This window comes from Raphanus sativus, chromosome 9 (assembly GCF_000801105.2).
Source record: "Raphanus sativus cultivar WK10039 chromosome 9, ASM80110v3, whole genome shotgun sequence".
Classification (NCBI taxonomy): Eukaryota; Viridiplantae; Streptophyta; class Magnoliopsida; order Brassicales; family Brassicaceae; genus Raphanus; species Raphanus sativus.
This window is the reverse complement of record NC_079519.1, coordinates 589,767-607,017: the sequence shown is the minus strand read 5'-3', so window position 1 is coordinate 607,017 and position 17,251 is coordinate 589,767. Positions and strand designations below refer to the sequence as shown.

At 35.1% G+C, this 17,251-nt stretch overlaps 2 protein-coding genes, 1 long non-coding RNA gene and 1 other non-coding gene across 9 annotated transcripts; 2 read left to right on the top strand and 2 right to left on the bottom strand.

The window, feature by feature from the left end:
- Window positions 1–3,280: 3,280 nt before the first annotated feature.
- Window positions 3,281–3,353, bottom strand: TRNAA-UGC (transfer RNA alanine (anticodon UGC)). Its single transcript has one exon. It is a non-coding gene; the product is annotated as a tRNA-Ala (tRNA).
- A 798-nt stretch (window positions 3,354–4,151) lies between these two features.
- Window positions 4,152–6,122, top strand: LOC108831506 (uncharacterized). Of its 6 annotated transcripts, XR_001946372.2 has the most exons (7): window positions 4,154–4,395; window positions 4,473–4,755; window positions 4,986–5,051; window positions 5,141–5,181; window positions 5,391–5,471; window positions 5,567–5,684; window positions 5,784–6,122. It is a non-coding gene; the product is annotated as an uncharacterized LOC108831506 (long non-coding RNA). The 6 variants fall into 6 exon arrangements; XR_001946370.2 differs by having other exon boundaries at window positions 4,153–4,395; window positions 4,473–5,051; XR_001946367.2 differs by having other exon boundaries at window positions 4,152–4,395; window positions 4,473–5,051; window positions 5,141–5,471.
- Window positions 6,123–7,908: 1,786 nt separating this feature from the next.
- Window positions 7,909–8,915, top strand: LOC108831509 (PLASMODESMATA CALLOSE-BINDING PROTEIN 3). The gene is made up of 3 exons (XM_018605050.2): window positions 7,909–8,113; window positions 8,200–8,442; window positions 8,511–8,915. Exons 1-3 carry the CDS (start codon window positions 8,062–8,064, stop codon window positions 8,732–8,734), a joined length of 519 nt encoding a protein of 172 aa, XP_018460552.1. The 5' UTR covers window positions 7,909–8,061; the 3' UTR covers window positions 8,735–8,915.
- Window positions 8,916–16,060: 7,145 nt separating this feature from the next.
- On the bottom strand, window positions 16,061–16,815 carry LOC130499765 (probable pectate lyase 3). Its single transcript, XM_056994138.1, has 3 exons — window positions 16,790–16,815; window positions 16,561–16,725; window positions 16,061–16,469 (listed from the first exon to the last, which is right to left on the bottom strand). The coding sequence occupies exons 1-3, from the start codon at window positions 16,813–16,815 to the stop codon at window positions 16,214–16,216; spliced, it is 447 nt and encodes a 148-aa protein (XP_056850118.1). The 3' UTR covers window positions 16,061–16,213.
- Between the last annotated feature and the right edge of the window lie 436 nt (window positions 16,816–17,251).

The window sequence follows — 17,251 nt, the reverse complement described above, 5'->3', positions numbered from 1 at the left end:
TGTTTTCTTCAAACTCTACATCTCTTGATATTTCAATCTTCTCATTCTCCAGAATGAAAACTCTATAGCCTTTGGATTGATTGCTATATCCAACCAAGACTCCACGCTTTGCCTTGACGTCTAGCTTCCTCCTCTTTTGATCCGGGATATGTATGTAGCATAAGCTACCAAACATCCTCATGTGTGACACATCTGGTTTGTGTCCACACCACTTCTCTATAGGAGTGACATCATCTTCTATTGCCTTTGATGGTAGACGGTTCTGAAGGTATGAAGCAGTGTATACCGCCTCTGCCCATAACTTGAGTGGTAAGTCTTGCTCTGCCAACATCGATCTAGCCATCTCCACCAAGGTCCTATTCATCCTCTCTGCTACACCATTTTGTTGTGGTGAATAAGGCAAAGTAACTTGCTTACTGATTCCTTCTTCTTCACAGAACCGGTTGAATTCTTGTGAAGTGAACTCACCACCTCCATCTGATCTCAACGTCTTGATGGAACAATCCGATTGCTTCTCTACCATTGCCTTGAACTTCTTGAACAGTGAGAAGGCTTCTGACTTTTGCTTCATGAAGTATACCCAACACATGTGAGTATAATCATCTAAGAATAGCAAAAAGTACCTGCTTCCATCAATAGATTGGTGCTGCATCGGTCCACATACATCAGTATGCACAATCTCAAGCTTTTCTCTTGTCTTAGTTTGAGATTCCTTTGGGAAGCTCTTGCGTGATTGCTTTCCAAGCCTACACGCTTCACATGCTTCCTTCTTGACTTTAAACTTTGGTAACCCCTTTACCAAGTCTTTGTCTTGCATTTGTTGCAACCTTTTGTCGCCTACATGACCAAGTCTCTTGTGCCATGTCTCCATCTTGGCTTGCTCACTTGCGCTCATGGCTCCTTCTTCTTGAGCCGATCTCATCCTGATCTTGTAGCTTTTGTGAGTCATTGGGATATCCATTATCCTCCTGCCTTTTGCATCATCTATGATGCATCTCTTCTCTTGGAAGTTCACCCGGTATCCGCTTGAAACAATTTGTGGAACACTCAACAAATTTTTCGCCATACCAGGAACCAAGAACACATTTCTGATGGTCCTCTTGCCACCTTTGGTTATGACAGTGATATCTCCTTTACCGGCTGTCATGACCATGCTTCCATTTCCAATTTGTATTGGAACCTTGATACTCCTATCAAGCTTTGAGAAATAATTCTCCTCCTTTGTCATATGATTAGTTGCTCCACTGTCAACTATCCAGACATCTTCCATCACTGTTGTTGCTGCTTCACTCGCACTGAACAACGTGTGGTCTTCATTCAGGTCTTCTTCTTCAAGACTTAGATGTGCTTTCTCCTTTTTCTTTGAGTAGCACTGATTCGCAAAGTGGCCTAACTTACCACAGTTGTAACACTTCTTGTTACTCTTGTGATCCTTCTCTGGATCATCCTTCTTCTGTTTCTTCAGACACTCACTCTCATTGTGGTTGTTCTTCTTGCAGAAACCGCACCACTTCTTGCCTCCACGCGCTTTGAGTTGTCGTGTGGGACACCAGAATTTTTCTGTTTAGCACGAGCATCGAATGCTCCTTCACTTGTGCTTTCTTCTCTTACAGCCAGCCTTGCTTCATGAGCCTTCAAGATCCCGATCAACTCTGCCATCCTTGTTGAAGTCAAATCGCTTGTTTGCTCCAATACACTGACTATGCTATCGAACTTGGCTGGGAGAGAGATGAGTATCTTTTGTATGAGTTGAACATCGGTCTTCTGCTCTCCATGGTAAGTTAATTGATTTGCCAAAGCAACCAACTTATCCGTGAAGGTCTTAACGTCTTCATCCTCGTTCATCTTCAGATTCTCATACTCCCTTCGCAACGTTTGAAGCCGAATCAAACGAACCTGAGGAGAGCCTTCATACTCTGCCTTCATTGCATCCCACGCCTCTTTGGATGTTGATGATGCTGCAATCCGTGAGAAGATCTCATCTGATACGGCAGTTTGCAAAATTTGCAAAGCCATTGTATCATTCGTCATCGCTTCTTCTCTAAGCGATCTCTCCCTCGTTGTTTCAGGGGTATCATTCACTTGTGCTGGTGGCACTGCCACGCCTTCTTCAACCACAGACCATAACTTCCTTGTCTTGAGAATGGTTGTCATCTTAATGCTCCAGAAGTTATACTTCTCCCCATCGAATATGGGTATAACTTGATTGTGATTTTGCATCGTCATCCTCCTTGATAAATCGTATGCAAAAGTCCTCTATTCTCCACGCAAAGTGTTTCTCTCAATAGTGCTTTCTTCTTCGTCCTCTCAAACGTAAAGCTCTGATACCATGTTAATCTTTTACCAACCGCTTGTGTTACACAAAGATCACAGTGTGTTACACACGAGTTCGGAATAAGAAATAAGATAGACGCTTTAGGCTTATTCAACAAGTTACGAATTTTTGTATACTTGTCTGGAAATACTTTGTCTTTATTGAGATTCTGTGATTAAAATGTTTACAACAAATGATTGATCTTTATATAGAGATCGAATCAATAATAAGAAGAGACACACCTCTCTATGAAGAGTTACAACTCTTTGTGTAATAACTAACAAATAACTAACTTATTTAAATGTATTAAGGAGAGATTAGATTATATAGTTTAACATTTTAAAGTGTAGATTTTTCTCTTGTGATGCTCTCTTTGTTTGATTCTTCATGAATCATTGATTTATGATGTATTCATGATGTCGCTTGTTGAGCAAGTTATTGAAAGTTTGATGCTTTATATTTGTCCTGGCGATTGAATCGAATCTAAAAGTCCTGTGTGGGTTCCCTTTTGTAGAAACCAATGGCACTAGTTGTGATTTGTGGGCAACCTTGTAGTGGCTAAGGTTTGAGAAACCTGTGAGGAGAAACCGATGGGATACCTCTCTTTGAGTTGTACCCTTCTCGTGATGGGATAGATAGATCGTCTCCTTTGATTTCAGCGGGCCACCGTTACCAACTGATGCAGACAGTGGTAAGAGGCAGTTTGTGGATTACTTGAACAGAGAGTTTGGAGGGCAATAACGCTTGAAAATTGTGGTTGCAGTTTGGGTTTATCGCTTTGTCCAGCACAAGTAAAGTGTACACTTTTAAGTTTTAATCAATCATTTTACAAGTAAAAGTGTTTTTGTTTATAAATATAACGTTTGCTTAGCGATAAAGTTAGCTACAAAATCATCTCTTTCAATTCTTTCAACCGTGTGAATGAACTCTCTCACACTTCTTAGCTCAGAACGATGCAGCATAAAATGGAGATGCGGGGGATCGAACCCCGTGCCTCTCGCATGCAAAGCGAGCGCTCTACCATTTGAGCTACATCCCCGGACGACTCAACTACAACCACTTTAGTTTAATAAAACTCCATATCAGTATATGCATGCTTAGCATACATGCAAAAGAAACGGATTACATGATTAGAGTCATTAGACTCGTATATTTTATAGAAGTTATAACTAATATAAAGGATCTATTAAATCAAGTTTACTTTGACATAACCTACGAATTCCTATATTTGCTTATTAAGGAACTTGGTTTTATCAGTTAACTTGTGGTGTACGGGGACAAATACTAGCCTAGTGGCTAATTGAAAACTAGCTACACTATATTCCTTTTTTCCATAAATTTTTAATTTTGAGTGGCATTCATATGATTCGTTGTTTTGTCATTCAACATCGGTGGCTACTTCAGCTATCAGACAAAAGTTGACTTCTGACTTTCTTTTCTTACGCTCACTTTAAAAGTTTCTTAAATTTTGTTTCCAATGTAAATTTATTATTTATTTTGAATAGTAAAACCGAGTTATATAAAATTTCAAAAAGCATCACTAGAAATGGCCTATACTGTTAAACAAGCAAATTATGAAAAGAGAAAACTATAACTTTTGGTCCTATTCAGTGCATCTCTTCTATTCGGTCTTCAACTGGCAAACACAACCCTGCATACTAAGAATAACAGATCAAACAGAAAGCGTTAAATCTATTATTATAAAGAAAAGGTGTCTCTCTTCTAGAGAGGACACGTCATCAAATACTTTCACAAGAGAGTGACACCTGTCCATTTCTTATTGAAACGGTGTGTTTTATATGTGGTATATCGGTGTGTTATGTTTGGGCTTCATATTGTCTTACAAGAAAGCCAGCCCAGATTGCGTGAATTACTTATGGTCTTGATCCTCATCGTTTCCTGATTTAGGGTTCCACCATAGTCGTCGATATCCGCCATTAGAGACGTGATGTAGGGTTCCACCACGATCATCTAAATCATCACTAGAGAGACTGAGATGCAGACGTCTGTGTGACGATTCTTGGGTTTCGATCACTCCTTTCGCCTTCTTTCCACCCATCGCAGTAAACGAGATAGTAAACGTCAGTGTTTGTTTGATTTTCTTAATCTGTAGATTATTTTAAGGTTCCTTATCGTCTCTTTGTTCTTTTTTTTGCAGATCGTTTATTTCTGACGAGGTATGAGTTACCCAATGGTTTTACAGCAAGTGAAAATACCCAGTGCTTGGAAGTTTAGTGAAAATGAATGCTCTGATGTTACGACAAGAGAGAACCGGCAGTTCGGTGGTGCTGTGTTGTGTGATGTATCTGAGATATTGTAATGTCTTGGTTCTGTTGAGTTTTGTACTATGGGCGGATAATGCGAGGAACCCTGTTGTGAATCCTTTAGCTTGGATTTACCCGGGGATGACGACTTACTAATGTGTGTCAACTAAAGACACTGTAAGTCAAAACTCTCTCATGCCACATCTATTTGGCTCTAATGATTGGATCCAAGATCTCACATTAAAAATGTTTGTTGCTGAGATTTAAGCTCAAACATGTTAACTGGTCCAGTTCCAGTTACATTTACGAATCAGGATTATAGCTTTACATGTCTTCAAATGATCAAAGTTTTGTTGATGATTTAACCCGTGTCTTGGAAAAAAAAACTGATTTTTTTTGTGCTTTAGATTCTTGAGTAATAACTACTTAACAAGTCAAGTTCCTCTATTTGTCCTCAACAGTCGAGACATGCTGTAAGCTACTTACATTCGGGTTCCTGTCTAAGGCAAGACATAGTATGTATAGTCAAGTGCTTATTGTGTCCTTTCTTGATCTGTTTCAGGGTGATTGTTGCTACAATCATTAACCCAAAAATGGGTGGAGGTATTGAATGTTTCAGATTATTGAGTATTATCTGATCTTATATACATAGATTGCTGATCCTAAGATTGTAGGACGTATATTCCTCAGTGAATTTTAATCGTTAATTTCTGCGCCTTACTCATTCACTTATTCTAATTTAATATTACTCTCTTGGTTAAACGTGGCTACATAATAGCTTCTTGAACACCCATTAAATCTTTTTCTTTTAGGCCGCCTTTTCTTAATGCCACATAGGGGACACATATATTTTTCGACAAAGAGGCTAATGCAGTGACGATTTTGTTTTCCGAGTAAGTTTTTGTCGACTCTTAAGTTATTATATTCACATTCAGTTTCTCATGTTCTTTATCCATAACACCCTCACACAACTTTCCATTACTTAAAGTTTGGTCTCGAGAAACACTCTGAACAACCCAGACCTGCATTTCTGAGAGGATACGTCAAGGTTGAAACCACTGAGCATATCTGAGCTGAATGAGTTCGTGATCACAGCCGAGCCTCAGGTTGTAAAGAATTTTTTTTTGTTCTACATTTTGATTGTCTAGACTGTGGATGTGATTCTATTAGAATGAAAGTTAAGATATGTGTTTCTCTTTAATCAGGATGGTGATGATGGTGAAGGAGACGACTTGCCTGGGAACATCTCAGCCCTTCCTAACGTTGGTATCGAAGGTAACGAACGTGTGGAAACCTCATCGGCAAGATCATCCTCCAGTGGTCATGCCTTTCAACAACTTTGAATGTGTTCAAGAAGGCACGAAAGGCTTAAGTGAACATGATGAAGTTTCTCGAGTCAGTTTTCATTTTTCAATAATGCTTAGGCATCAAGGTTGGTTATTTTAAATTTCAAATTCTTGAGTCAGACTTCCTCTTTGAATAATGCATAGGCATCAATGTTTCTTTCTAAATAAAAATTCTCCTCATTTGGAGTTTTCTATGTTTTTCTTGGCTATCGTTAAAATGGTCTGAGTTTAAAGAATAACTTAAAACCGAATAATACAAATATATAATACTTTGCGTTCGGTTGTGGATACATTTCATAATAAGCCAATGACGAGTAATAAAGCATAACTAAACAACCAATGGCTCAAGATTGAAAATACACATTCGTTCTATAATTTATAAAGCCCTTCAAATACATATGTTTTGAGCTTAAGAACACACTACAATACCCAAGTAATTACTACACAATCAGAAGACACATATATACCCCAACTTAGACGACATACTTATTAAAACTTCTACTTCTTAGACCCATGTAAAATATGTACAAAAAAAAACGAGATGTAACGTTCCAGAGCTAAGCGAAAAGACTGCTCCATTAGAAATAGATAAGCATTAAGCACCACTAAAAATCTATAACTTGACACCAGGCAATAGTGCCCACTCACCTAAACACATAACTGGCTAGGATCTAACTATTTTCATTATAACTTACTCTAAGCACTCACTGTAAACATGTCTTCACAGCTAAAAGAACATGCTCATCAACAAGACATTGAAATAATTTAAAAATTGCCTAATGACTTAAATTTTATAACAAATAGATATACATATAAACATAAATACAAAATATATGCTGCACAAAACAAAATACAAACATATAATCAAACTTAGCCCTGACATAGAAAATTATAAGAATAATGCAAGTACTGGAAATATAAAATAATTACATAATAAAAATGATATTTCTTTATTAGCTAGATAAACATTTGATTTTTAATAAAAAACTGAATAATAAAAATAATTTTCACAAATTGAGATAAAACTAAATATTATATTTTTTTACATCCCGCCCGTAGGGCGGGGCTATCCTAGTACATAATATAATACTAAGAGCATCTCCAAGAACAACCTTATTTGAGGTTTGATGAACCTTATATTTGAGGTTTGAAGGTGCTCTTCTCCAATGGTAAACCTTAAAATAAACCTTAAAAGTTTTCTACTATTACACTATAGTCCTTAACATTAGATAAAAATCAAATAAAAGGACAAAACTTTAATAACAACTAAAAAAGTACAATAAAATGTTATAAACATGATTTATTAATAAACTATTACACTGTAATAGTAAACTACATATAAAGAAAAAGATTATTACAAATGAATTTTTTTTTCTAAGAAAATATAATTATTCATCATTATTATTTCCGTAATAAACTATTCCACTTTAATAGCAATTTTTGCTTTGTTTTTCATTTAAAAACTTATTTATTTACTTAAAGTTATATGTAAAAGTTGAATTTATGGAAACATATATAAAATATATAAAAGAAATAAAATTATATGGACCAAAATGATAAATAAGAAAGTTATGAAAACAATTTAAAAAACATAAAGGAATAAAAACCAAAAAAATATGAACCTCAAATATAAGGTTTTGTACAGTGAAACCTCAAATATAAGGTTTCACTGTACAAAACCTTATAATCTGAGGTTTTGAGGTTGCTCTTGGAGTACATAAAACCTTATATTTGAGGTTTTAAAGTTGCTCTTGGAGATGCTAACGTCATGCAACGACCCGAGTGAACCCTGCATACCTCCCATGTGTAATACTAGTTTGTCAATTTCTTTTTCCGTTGGACGTTATAGTTCAGCAAAATATACTTTTCTTTTCTTCTTTTTTTCCTAAAAAGATTATACAATATGTTAAAAACGAAGAAGTTTCCTAATTGGAACTTTGTAACCAATCAGTTTTCAATTTTTTTCTATAATATTTATGAAACAACAACTTCATTTTCCAAAAGCTTTCATTTTCCAAAAGCTCTGCATATTTCCTCTAAAGCCATCATCTTAGTTTTGGTGTCTGCCTGGTTGTTGGTTGACAGTCAAAGTTTATTTTGTGCTTCCCCTAAAGAGCGATCTTAAGGCTTCATCATCATGAGAGTGTTTCTAGGTCTCTTGCTTCTATTGGCCTTGACCACACCTTCCAGTAAGTCATGTATAGGAATGCTTTTTTTTTCAATCTATGCCTTGAGATTTAAAAACATATATTCATTCTTCTTGCTCTCTTTATAGGTGCAAATTACTGTCTCTGCAAAGATGGGATAGGAGAGAAAGAGCTACAAACAGCAATAGACTATGCATGTGGAAGCTTAGCAGATTGCAATCCAATCCATGATAACGGTCCTTGTTACCAACCAAACAACATCAAAAGCCACTGTGATTGGGCTGTTAACAGCTACTTTCAGAAAGCAGCTCAAGTCTCTGGAAGTTGTGATTTCTCCGGAACTGCCAGTATCAGTCAAAGCCCACCTTCCAGTAAGTCAATCATCTCTAAAAGTCAATAGCTTTGATGAGAAAAGTTGTGACCTTATTCTTTTGTGCAGATTTGGTAAGTGGTTGCATATATCCCTCAAGTGCATCAACAACATCACCAACGGGAACAACTCTAACAAACGGAACTACTCCTGCGTTTGGTCCAACCGGAACCGGAGGCTTTCCGGGAAATGGTGCTTCCAGTTTGGTCACTTCCCCTGTTTTAACACTCTGTTTCTCATCACTAGTGTTTCTATGGGGTTCTGATGTAAGGCTGGGATTTAGCCAAGTGTAGAGAGCCGAAGGCATCCACTTAGATGGGTTGGTCTTTGATTCTCTTTTGGGTGGAGAAAGAAGCTTAATTGTTTGTTGTGGTTTCTTTCTCTGTTCTGTCATAAAATATGTAAAGGTTGGTCTAAATGGAACCTTGAGTTAAGAAAAACATAACAAATTTTAGTAAAGAATAGTCAGCAGCAGCCTTACCAACTCGTGAGTTGTGTAAAAAATATCATTCTAATATCAGTATGCAAAATGATTCTTCTTGATCAATCATAAACTAAAGAAATGGAGAAAGATGTCTTATTTATTCAACGAAAAGACCAAACAACAATGAATGTAATGTAAGTATACCAGCTACTAATTGAGAGAAATTGCGGTAAGGAACACGCCATCAATAATGGGTCAAGGCTCTCTAAGATATGACCTCTTTTCACTGGCAAGGCTATCTAACAAACTCGGTGATCAGCTTAGCGCTAACAAGTTGTGCAGCTGATTACCCTGCAACAACACTTGAGAAGATCTTTGAGACGTTAACCATAAAAGCAATATGTAACTTACAAACGTGCTCATTCACCGGTTGGTCTTCGAATATTGCAACTGAGAAAACATCAGAAAATATAAGTGAAGACCCTATCCACTTTTCCATCACCAAGCCCATAATGTATAAAGGCTTGCCCAATTTGAAAGTTATAAGCAATAAATTTCAAAAAGTGAAAATAAAAAATAGTTGAAAATAAAAGATCATCTGAATGAAAATGAAATTTTAAACACATACAATAGTATCAGGAGCCTCCGTAGCATAGTGGTATTGCGTTCGCTTCGTAAGTTCAATAACAGGTGATTTTTTTGGCTCAAACATGAGTTGAAAGTTTTTTTGCTATAATTTGAATGTTTAGGATTTTGATGGCTGTTTTCTCTTTGTTTGAGTGTTGAAAAAAATGAGTTTATTTTTAATGATAAAGACTTGTCTTCAACATCCTTGTTTGTGTAGAAACATATCATTTTAGAGCACATCATTTTATAACTTTATTTTAAAAATTATTTCTTATTATCAATCATAGACTAAATAAAATGGATAAACAAATTTATTCAACAAAAAGATCAACCAACAATGGACGTAGTGAAGTACCAACAACTATTTAAGAGAATGTTTTGGTAAGGAACGTACCTTTAGTTTTCAATAATGGGTTAATGCCCTCTAAGATATAACCTCTTTACACTGGGAACCTCTCTCTAACAACTTGGTGATCAATTTAGCGGTAACAAACTTGTGCATTTGATAGTTTTCCTGCAAAAACCACTTGCTTCGTGAAAAAAATAACAAATATTTCTAAATTAGATGATGTTTTGAAAAAAAATTGATGTTTCAAAATGCATAATGTTTTGTTATTTTTATATTAGTTTTAGTTTTATAAAAGATTGTGTGACCAGTGATGTTTCATAGTTATTTTGATGATTAGTTGAATAAGTTCTTATATATATTTTTATGATACTTTCTAAGTAAAAGTGTATGTTTTAATTCTAATGCATTAAACCAAAACATCAACTATTTTGAAATATAAGAATTGGTATTTGCTTGATCCTTATAAATAATTTTATAATACGTTTCAGCATGGTGAGCATTTTAGAATGGAGAAAAACGAGTTACATGGAATCTGATTTCTGGGTGATTGGAACCTGAGTGTGCCTTTGGGATTCACTGATAGTTTCTCTATTAGATGGTTTAGCTTGGTTATCTAGAGGATTTGTGTATTGATGAGTGTTTTTTATCTATGTTGCAGCCAATGGCAGGCCTGGGGTTAAACCTTGAAAGGCGTCTTGATCATGATGGTCACTCTCATCACTACAGCTGATTCTGTTACATCAAATGGAATCCTTAAAATAACTTAAGCCTCAAAGCTAACTTGCCAAAAGATCAAAGATTAGTTTATAAACTTTATGTTCCAAACATGGTGTATTATATGTCAGAATCTGCATTTTCTAACTTTTGCAAACCAAAATCACTTCAGTTTTGTGGTTGCTTCACAGCTTATGTTCCTCTGCTTCACTGAATATCCCTCATGTAACTTTTCTTCTTTTAGAGTAAGACACTGTGAAAGGATATGAAAGCACGAGACAAAAAACCTAAACATCTAATTCAGTTTCAAAGATTTTAAAACTCATAACAATCATGCTATATGTGAAGTTCCACCTCTCCAAGACTTCAAATTCTTGTGAATATTATTGATCAACAAAAAAAAAACAGTATTCCCAATGTTCTAGTCACACGTTCAATTGTTTGTATAGAATTGAAAGATTTGAATAAGTAAAACAGAAAAAAACATAGCATATTTTAAGAGAATTGTGTCAACTTTCAGGGAGAGTACATATCTTTGTCCATATCTAGAGCAGGTCTGAGGTAAGTCATGGTGATCACAAAGTGAGGTTAGTCGGTTGAATGTCTGAATCAATTTGGTGAACGATAGCCTCAGAGGTTGTCTTTTGTGCCATTTGTTTAACTTTAGATTGAATGTATCACTTATGTCCTATACATCTTCTTGAATTCACAATTCGTCAGATCCATGTGTAGTCAAAATTGCAAAACAAACAAAATAATTTAATATATGCAATAGTGATGAGATAGTTGAAATTGTTAGTGAATGCATAAACCATAAACAACTTCTTTTATATCTAATCCTTCATGCAAATGCACTAACATTGACTCTAAGAAGATTTATATGGATAATATTCCATTCACTAAAGTTTTCATCATTATTTTTTTTGTCAATAGGTTTAAATCAATCTACCTCGTTCTTTTAAGAATAGAATTTAGTGTCTACTTTGACACTAATTTATTTTTGTTCTTTTGGATCCTTACTCAATTACTCATAATATAGTGAACACTTCAAAATAAAATGAATAAAAAGTAGGCAATAATATAAAAATTTGAAAACAACATATGACAATCAACAGAATAACTTAAAATGATCAACAACTATGAAATTGTCACACAAAATTTTAAAATTAGCTTTCAAGTAATGAAAAACACACAAGGCTAATTATGAGAAATATTATCATGATTATGTGAATTTTTAGGACAAACCAATCTCTCCTCTGAAGACTTCAACCGGGAACTTGGGCTCCAGATCGAGATATGTGGGGGTGGGTACGGAACGTGTGGGAGAAGCTACCGGCAAGAAACATGGGAATCATGGTGTTCGAGGATGAGACTGCACTACCACGGCACCGGTGTTCACGAACACGTACATCTCTAGCACCAGTATATACTCCAGGGAAAACGAAAAAAAAAGTTATTTGAAAATTAGTAAACAAAGTTATTACCGGAACGCAGACGTAATCCACCGGCTACGTGTCGTTCATCCAGCTCCCTCTCTCTCTCTCTCTTGCATGATCGACGGCCAATTGCCTCCTCCCAGTCGCTGTCTCTTAGCTTATTTTCGTTTCATCTAAAAGTAAATTAAATATGTGTGAGAAATAGGAAATGAAAAGAATTTCAAGAATTAGCTGGTAAAATGTGCATGCCAAAATGTATGGGAACGCGACGAATATCGACGCAAACAAAGTGAAATGGCAATGTTATCTCTGATAACAATCCTACGGTCAAATTGTCAAATAACGATGTGATGCACAATTAAAAGATCGCAACAGCAGGGGTTATAAATAGTTTACAAGCAAAAAAAACAGGTTAATAAATAAAAAGGGGGGGGGGGGATTTATCATTTCCTGGTGAAAGGTTAGGAGCAATGAAATGATTTGATACCTCCTATGAAGATTCCTTATTTTATGATTTAATAGCTTTGAGAGAGTTACATGGACAGACACATTGTGTTTTTGTTTCACGCCAAAAGACACATTGTCTCATTGACACACTTTATTGTAACAGCTGTATTTTTTATCCCCAAACTATCCTAAATTTGTGTAACGATGAGATTGACTGAAATTGTAGGATTGATTTCTTTCATAACTAGTTAGGTTCTCTGGTTGTAATTAATGCTAAAGGTGTAAGTACAATCGGTGGTAAATGAGATAGGAAGAGAAGCTACACTTGTGGTCTGATCTAACCTAACGGTCAGGATTCAAAGTTTTAAAAAGACAAATATCTAACATACTTTATCAATCATTATTGTAAATTATAATATGCAAAAAAAATATTTATGCATAAAATAAAATAAAACTTTTTTTCTTGTACATTTTGATATCCATAATGTATATATTTCTTGTAAAAATTACAATAATATATATATATATATATATACATATATATTTATGGATGGATGGTAAAATAGTGGATGAGAGATATGTGAATCTGTGGATAAAGTCTCGTGGATAAGGATTCATGGACAAGATTTTCAATCTTGCAAGAGATTTTGCAGACGAAGTCTCATGGACAAGATTGTGGATGGTGGTATATAGCTAAAAAAACTCTGTTTCTGATAATTTTATGTTTTAAATATTTGTTGATGTGAATAACTTGTTTCTTCTCAGCTTCTGTTTCTACTTTCCACAATACATTCATCCATGAAATACCTATATACATATTCAGGAGACACCATCCACGACACTCTAACCACAAAGAACTCATCCACAATAAATATATTTATATACCACCATCCACAAATCATCATCCATGAATCTTATAGATGATAGGAAAGTTTTCAGATATCTTTGAATCAGCACACATTCTCTCATGCATGGTTCATAAGATCACAAAGTCCAAGACATTATGCTTGAGCTTCCATTTGATTGTACAAAAACTTTAAACTCAAACAACCAATTGCATAGCTTCTTTATAAGAATGTTATATCCATAAGTATCTTGTCCATAACTATCTCGTCCACAAGAAATCATACACAAGTATCTTGTCCATAACTATCTCGTCCACAAGAAACACAAAAATCTAATTGCATAGCTTCTTTACAAAAGTGTTATGTCTACAAATATCTTGTCCATAACTATCTCGTCCACAAGAAATTAATACACAACAATCGTGTCCATAACTATCTCATCCACAAGTAAGACACTGTGGTCTTTTTCTGGTCTCTGCAAAATTTTAAACAAAAAGCAAGAGAGTTGAGGTTTGGATAGAGAAGATAAACTAGACTTAGGTAGTTGCTTTGATATCAGAATCTAACCTTCAATGTCATTGGTTGTTTGTGAAACTAAGCGGCAGAAAGAACAGGTGGCGGAATAAACACACAAAAATTGTTTGGAACAAGAAATAGAGAAAGGGAGACATGGATTCAGGAGCAATTCCTCTAATCTCCCTTGTCGAAGTGTCTAGATCGAGAATATATCAAAAGGGAGAAAGGGATTAGGTTTGGTCTCGTTCATGAGATTTACACGATTTAGAGATTTAGAAAAAAGTTTTAGCACATTCTATTTTTTCCAATTTCTGGATCAAAAGAAAGAGAAAAAAATAGAGAAAGGGATTAAGGTTCTTCGAGAATGAGAGAGACACTTTAGAATTTGGGAATTATAATCTATTGTCATAAAAGAATGTATAGAAAAGAAGTTGGTCTCGTTGGTTTCGAGAAAAAAAAATAATTTAAAAAAGAAAGATAAATATATTATTTGCTAGTTCAGTTTCTAATTGGTTTTCTAGTTAGAGAATGTAGTCAAGCTCACTTACATATTAGTTAAAGGGTTTATTGGTCAATTTAGCATGAAAAAGTGCCTTCATTATCCAATGTGTCTGTTAAGGTAATTGGAAACTTGAATTGTGTCTTTGAGAGTAAAATTCTCAATAGCTTTTCACACTAATCAACATGCTTCAAATTTTGTGAAATATCATATGATAACCACTAAACACATGTTTCTGAGGCTAAAAATAACACACAAAATGAAATAGAACAGGACACGGGAGAAGCTACAACTCTATTTTCCTTTGTAGTGACTGTATATATTTTTTGGATACATTAAGCAAAAAAAAAAAGGGTTTACGTTTGTTATCAAAACGACAAAAAGAGCTCGGTTGATTCATGTGGTTTGCAGCCAATTAAAAGATCTCACTTTTTTTCCCTTATATATGGTTTTGTATATAGTTCAAATATAACAACTCGAACTTAAATAGTGTACAATGTGTTCAGAGATCATTATTGGTAACGAGACGAATATCGACGCAAACAAGTGAAATGGCAATGTTATATCTGATAACAATCCTACGGTCAAATTGTCAAAGAATGATGTTATGCAACAATTAAAAGATTCAAAACAGTTATAAATAAAAGAGAGGGAGAGAAAGGACCATTTGCAAGATGAGGAGACCGGGAGTTGCTATTTTGTCATGTTTTGTAGACAATAAAGGTATTTGTCCACGAATTATTAAGCGACACGTAAAACAAACACGGAGGTTTCTCTCTCTTGTATTCTATCATCCATCACGTGCTCCTCCTCTCCTTCTTTTCTCTACACCGTTTTGTACCTTTTTCCAAATCTTTTGGGATCCTTTTATTGCCAATCTTGAAGCCGACCATGTATATACATGTGTCAGGTGAGAAGTCTGTTTTACCCTTGCTCTATGCACGACTATTTCAGCAAGATGGGTAACGAAGCGAGGAAACATGTTGTCGATTCATTCTCTACCTATACATGTTGTTGAATTACTCAAGTCTTCTTCTAGTCTGTTTTTGTATAATGATTTTCCAAGCAATTTTTGTTCATGTACATTCTCGTGTGTTGTAACAGGTCGAGTATTTTTATAAATTGCTGAAATGTGCTTTTTTAGTAATAATTAATAAGAGAAGTTTACTAGAATGACACAAAGTAATTGTGTTATTACTCATCTCTTTTTTTTTGAAAATTTTAGGATTTACTAAGGACAATTTATAGTAACTTATATTTTATAAATGTTTTTTCTATGTTAAATGTATCATTCACTAATATTAATTTATTCCTTTTACTATTTAATAAATGATATTGTGGTTTCTTTTTCTTTGTATGTTGCTATTTTGTAAAAGAAAACTATCTTTTGCTATTTATGGGAATTTACCTTAAAATTTTCATGTTATTAATGGAATTATCGTCACAAAAACACACTTTATTTTTATACCTCTTTGTGGACGGTGAAATGGCTGTTGGAAATAGTCTAATAGCAGTCGAGCCAGGAATCGCATCGATCATACCATCTGAACATCTTGTCATAGAGACATGATCGATCCAAACATTACTTGCACCAAACAAGCTGATTCCATCTCCATCACTCACTGTCCTAAGCCCCTTTGTGCTGCTCAGACTCTCTGATCAAACCACCGCTCTTAGGAATAACATGCTTGATATAAATATTGTGTATGATCATCACATTGTTCCAAAGCGGTCCATCTCTTGTCACCGCGTGCCTGGCCTAGGGTTTTCTTTTTTTTTTTGCTTAACTGTGAATATGATATTTTGATGAAAAGGGTTTACAAGCTAAGAGTTTATAAACAAACTTTTGTTAGACATGGCAAAAACAGAGAAAAAAACATGCTAACAAACTGAGATCATAAAGTGTGGCGCTTTGTTAAAGGTTTGATAAGATCATCATTAGAGGCATCGTTGACGAGGTAGAAAGGCCGTCTTTGCCTCCGGTGGTTCTCCTGCCGAATCCGAGCACACAACCCGCTAGTTTCTTACGGTTCTTCTCCCAGTCACCGTGGCATCTCCAGCATTTGTCTATAGGGTCGTTTGTAACTTGTAAGCTACGCATTTTCCGACCATTTCTCACCTTTGAAAGTTCTCTCCTTGCGCTGTTGATTGATTCCGTGGCGTCCGCTGCTCTTTTAAGTTTTAAGAAAAAGAACAGAGTGTATTATTAGGTTACTTGTGTAAGACGATAGGTTAATTTTACTAACAAAGAAAAAAACTCACAAAGCGACATGGTAACTCAAATGGTCGGTGGCGTTAAGAGGATTAGGATCGTAAGAGGCTATGGTTTGTTTCAAGGCATCGCCTTGTGTCCAGTAGTTGTCAAAAACATCAACATTGGCTCTAAAATGTGGAGTCAATGTTGCTAATAACGACAATGACAAGGAACTGGAGGGAAAGGGGGAATGAGAAGGGTCAATGGACGATTAAGAATTAACAGGGATTAGGTAACCATTGATCAATATCTCTTTTGGTCATTTCCTTATTTTGTGGGAGTAATTTAAGTTATTTTTTCCTTTACCTCATAACATTGTGTTTAGTGAGCTAGATTATGCACTTTTAAAACGTGAGGTAGCTATTTTTGTTTTTACTAACATGAGAATAAGTTTTCATAGTGTATATAAGTCACGGCTCCAAACCAAACTACAGAAAATAATGATCAAAGTTCACTGCTAGTATGCGTCCATAGTACACGTTAACCGGAAAGTATTATAATGTTCTCTTCCTCTGTTCTAGTATTATAATGTTCTCTTCCTCTGTTCTAGTTAGGAGTATAAGTTCTTGAAAGTTTTATGTTGTCTTATTGCTTTAAAGTGATTTTGGTTCATGATGAAGCAGCACATTATTTGAGAAAAACTATTAATTACGCTAGCTAAGTTTAGAGATTATCTTTATAAGATAATGATACACTTGA

What these genes read in the sequence shown, in the direction of transcription:
- LOC130499765 (XM_056994138.1), bottom strand. Translation starts at nt 16,815, where the DNA reads ATGACCAAAAGAGATATTGATCAATG. An exon ending in AAAAGAGATATTGATCAATG is followed by an intron (nt 16,726 to 16,789) that starts GTTACCTAATCC and finishes CTTTCCCTCCAG; the next exon opens with TTCCTTGTCATTGTCGTTAT. An exon ending in TTGAGTTACCATGTCGCTTT is followed by an intron (nt 16,470 to 16,560) that starts GTGAGTTTTTTT and finishes AAAACTTAAAAG; the next exon opens with AGCAGCGGACGCCACGGAAT.
- LOC108831509 (XM_018605050.2), top strand. Translation starts at nt 8,062, where the DNA reads ATGAGAGTGTTTCTAGGTCTCTTGCTTCTATTGGCCTTGACCACACCT. An exon ending in GGCCTTGACCACACCTTCCA is followed by an intron (nt 8,114 to 8,199) that starts GTAAGTCATGTA and finishes CTCTCTTTATAG; the next exon opens with GTGCAAATTACTGTCTCTGC. An exon ending in CAGTCAAAGCCCACCTTCCA is followed by an intron (nt 8,443 to 8,510) that starts GTAAGTCAATCA and finishes TCTTTTGTGCAG; the next exon opens with ATTTGGTAAGTGGTTGCATA.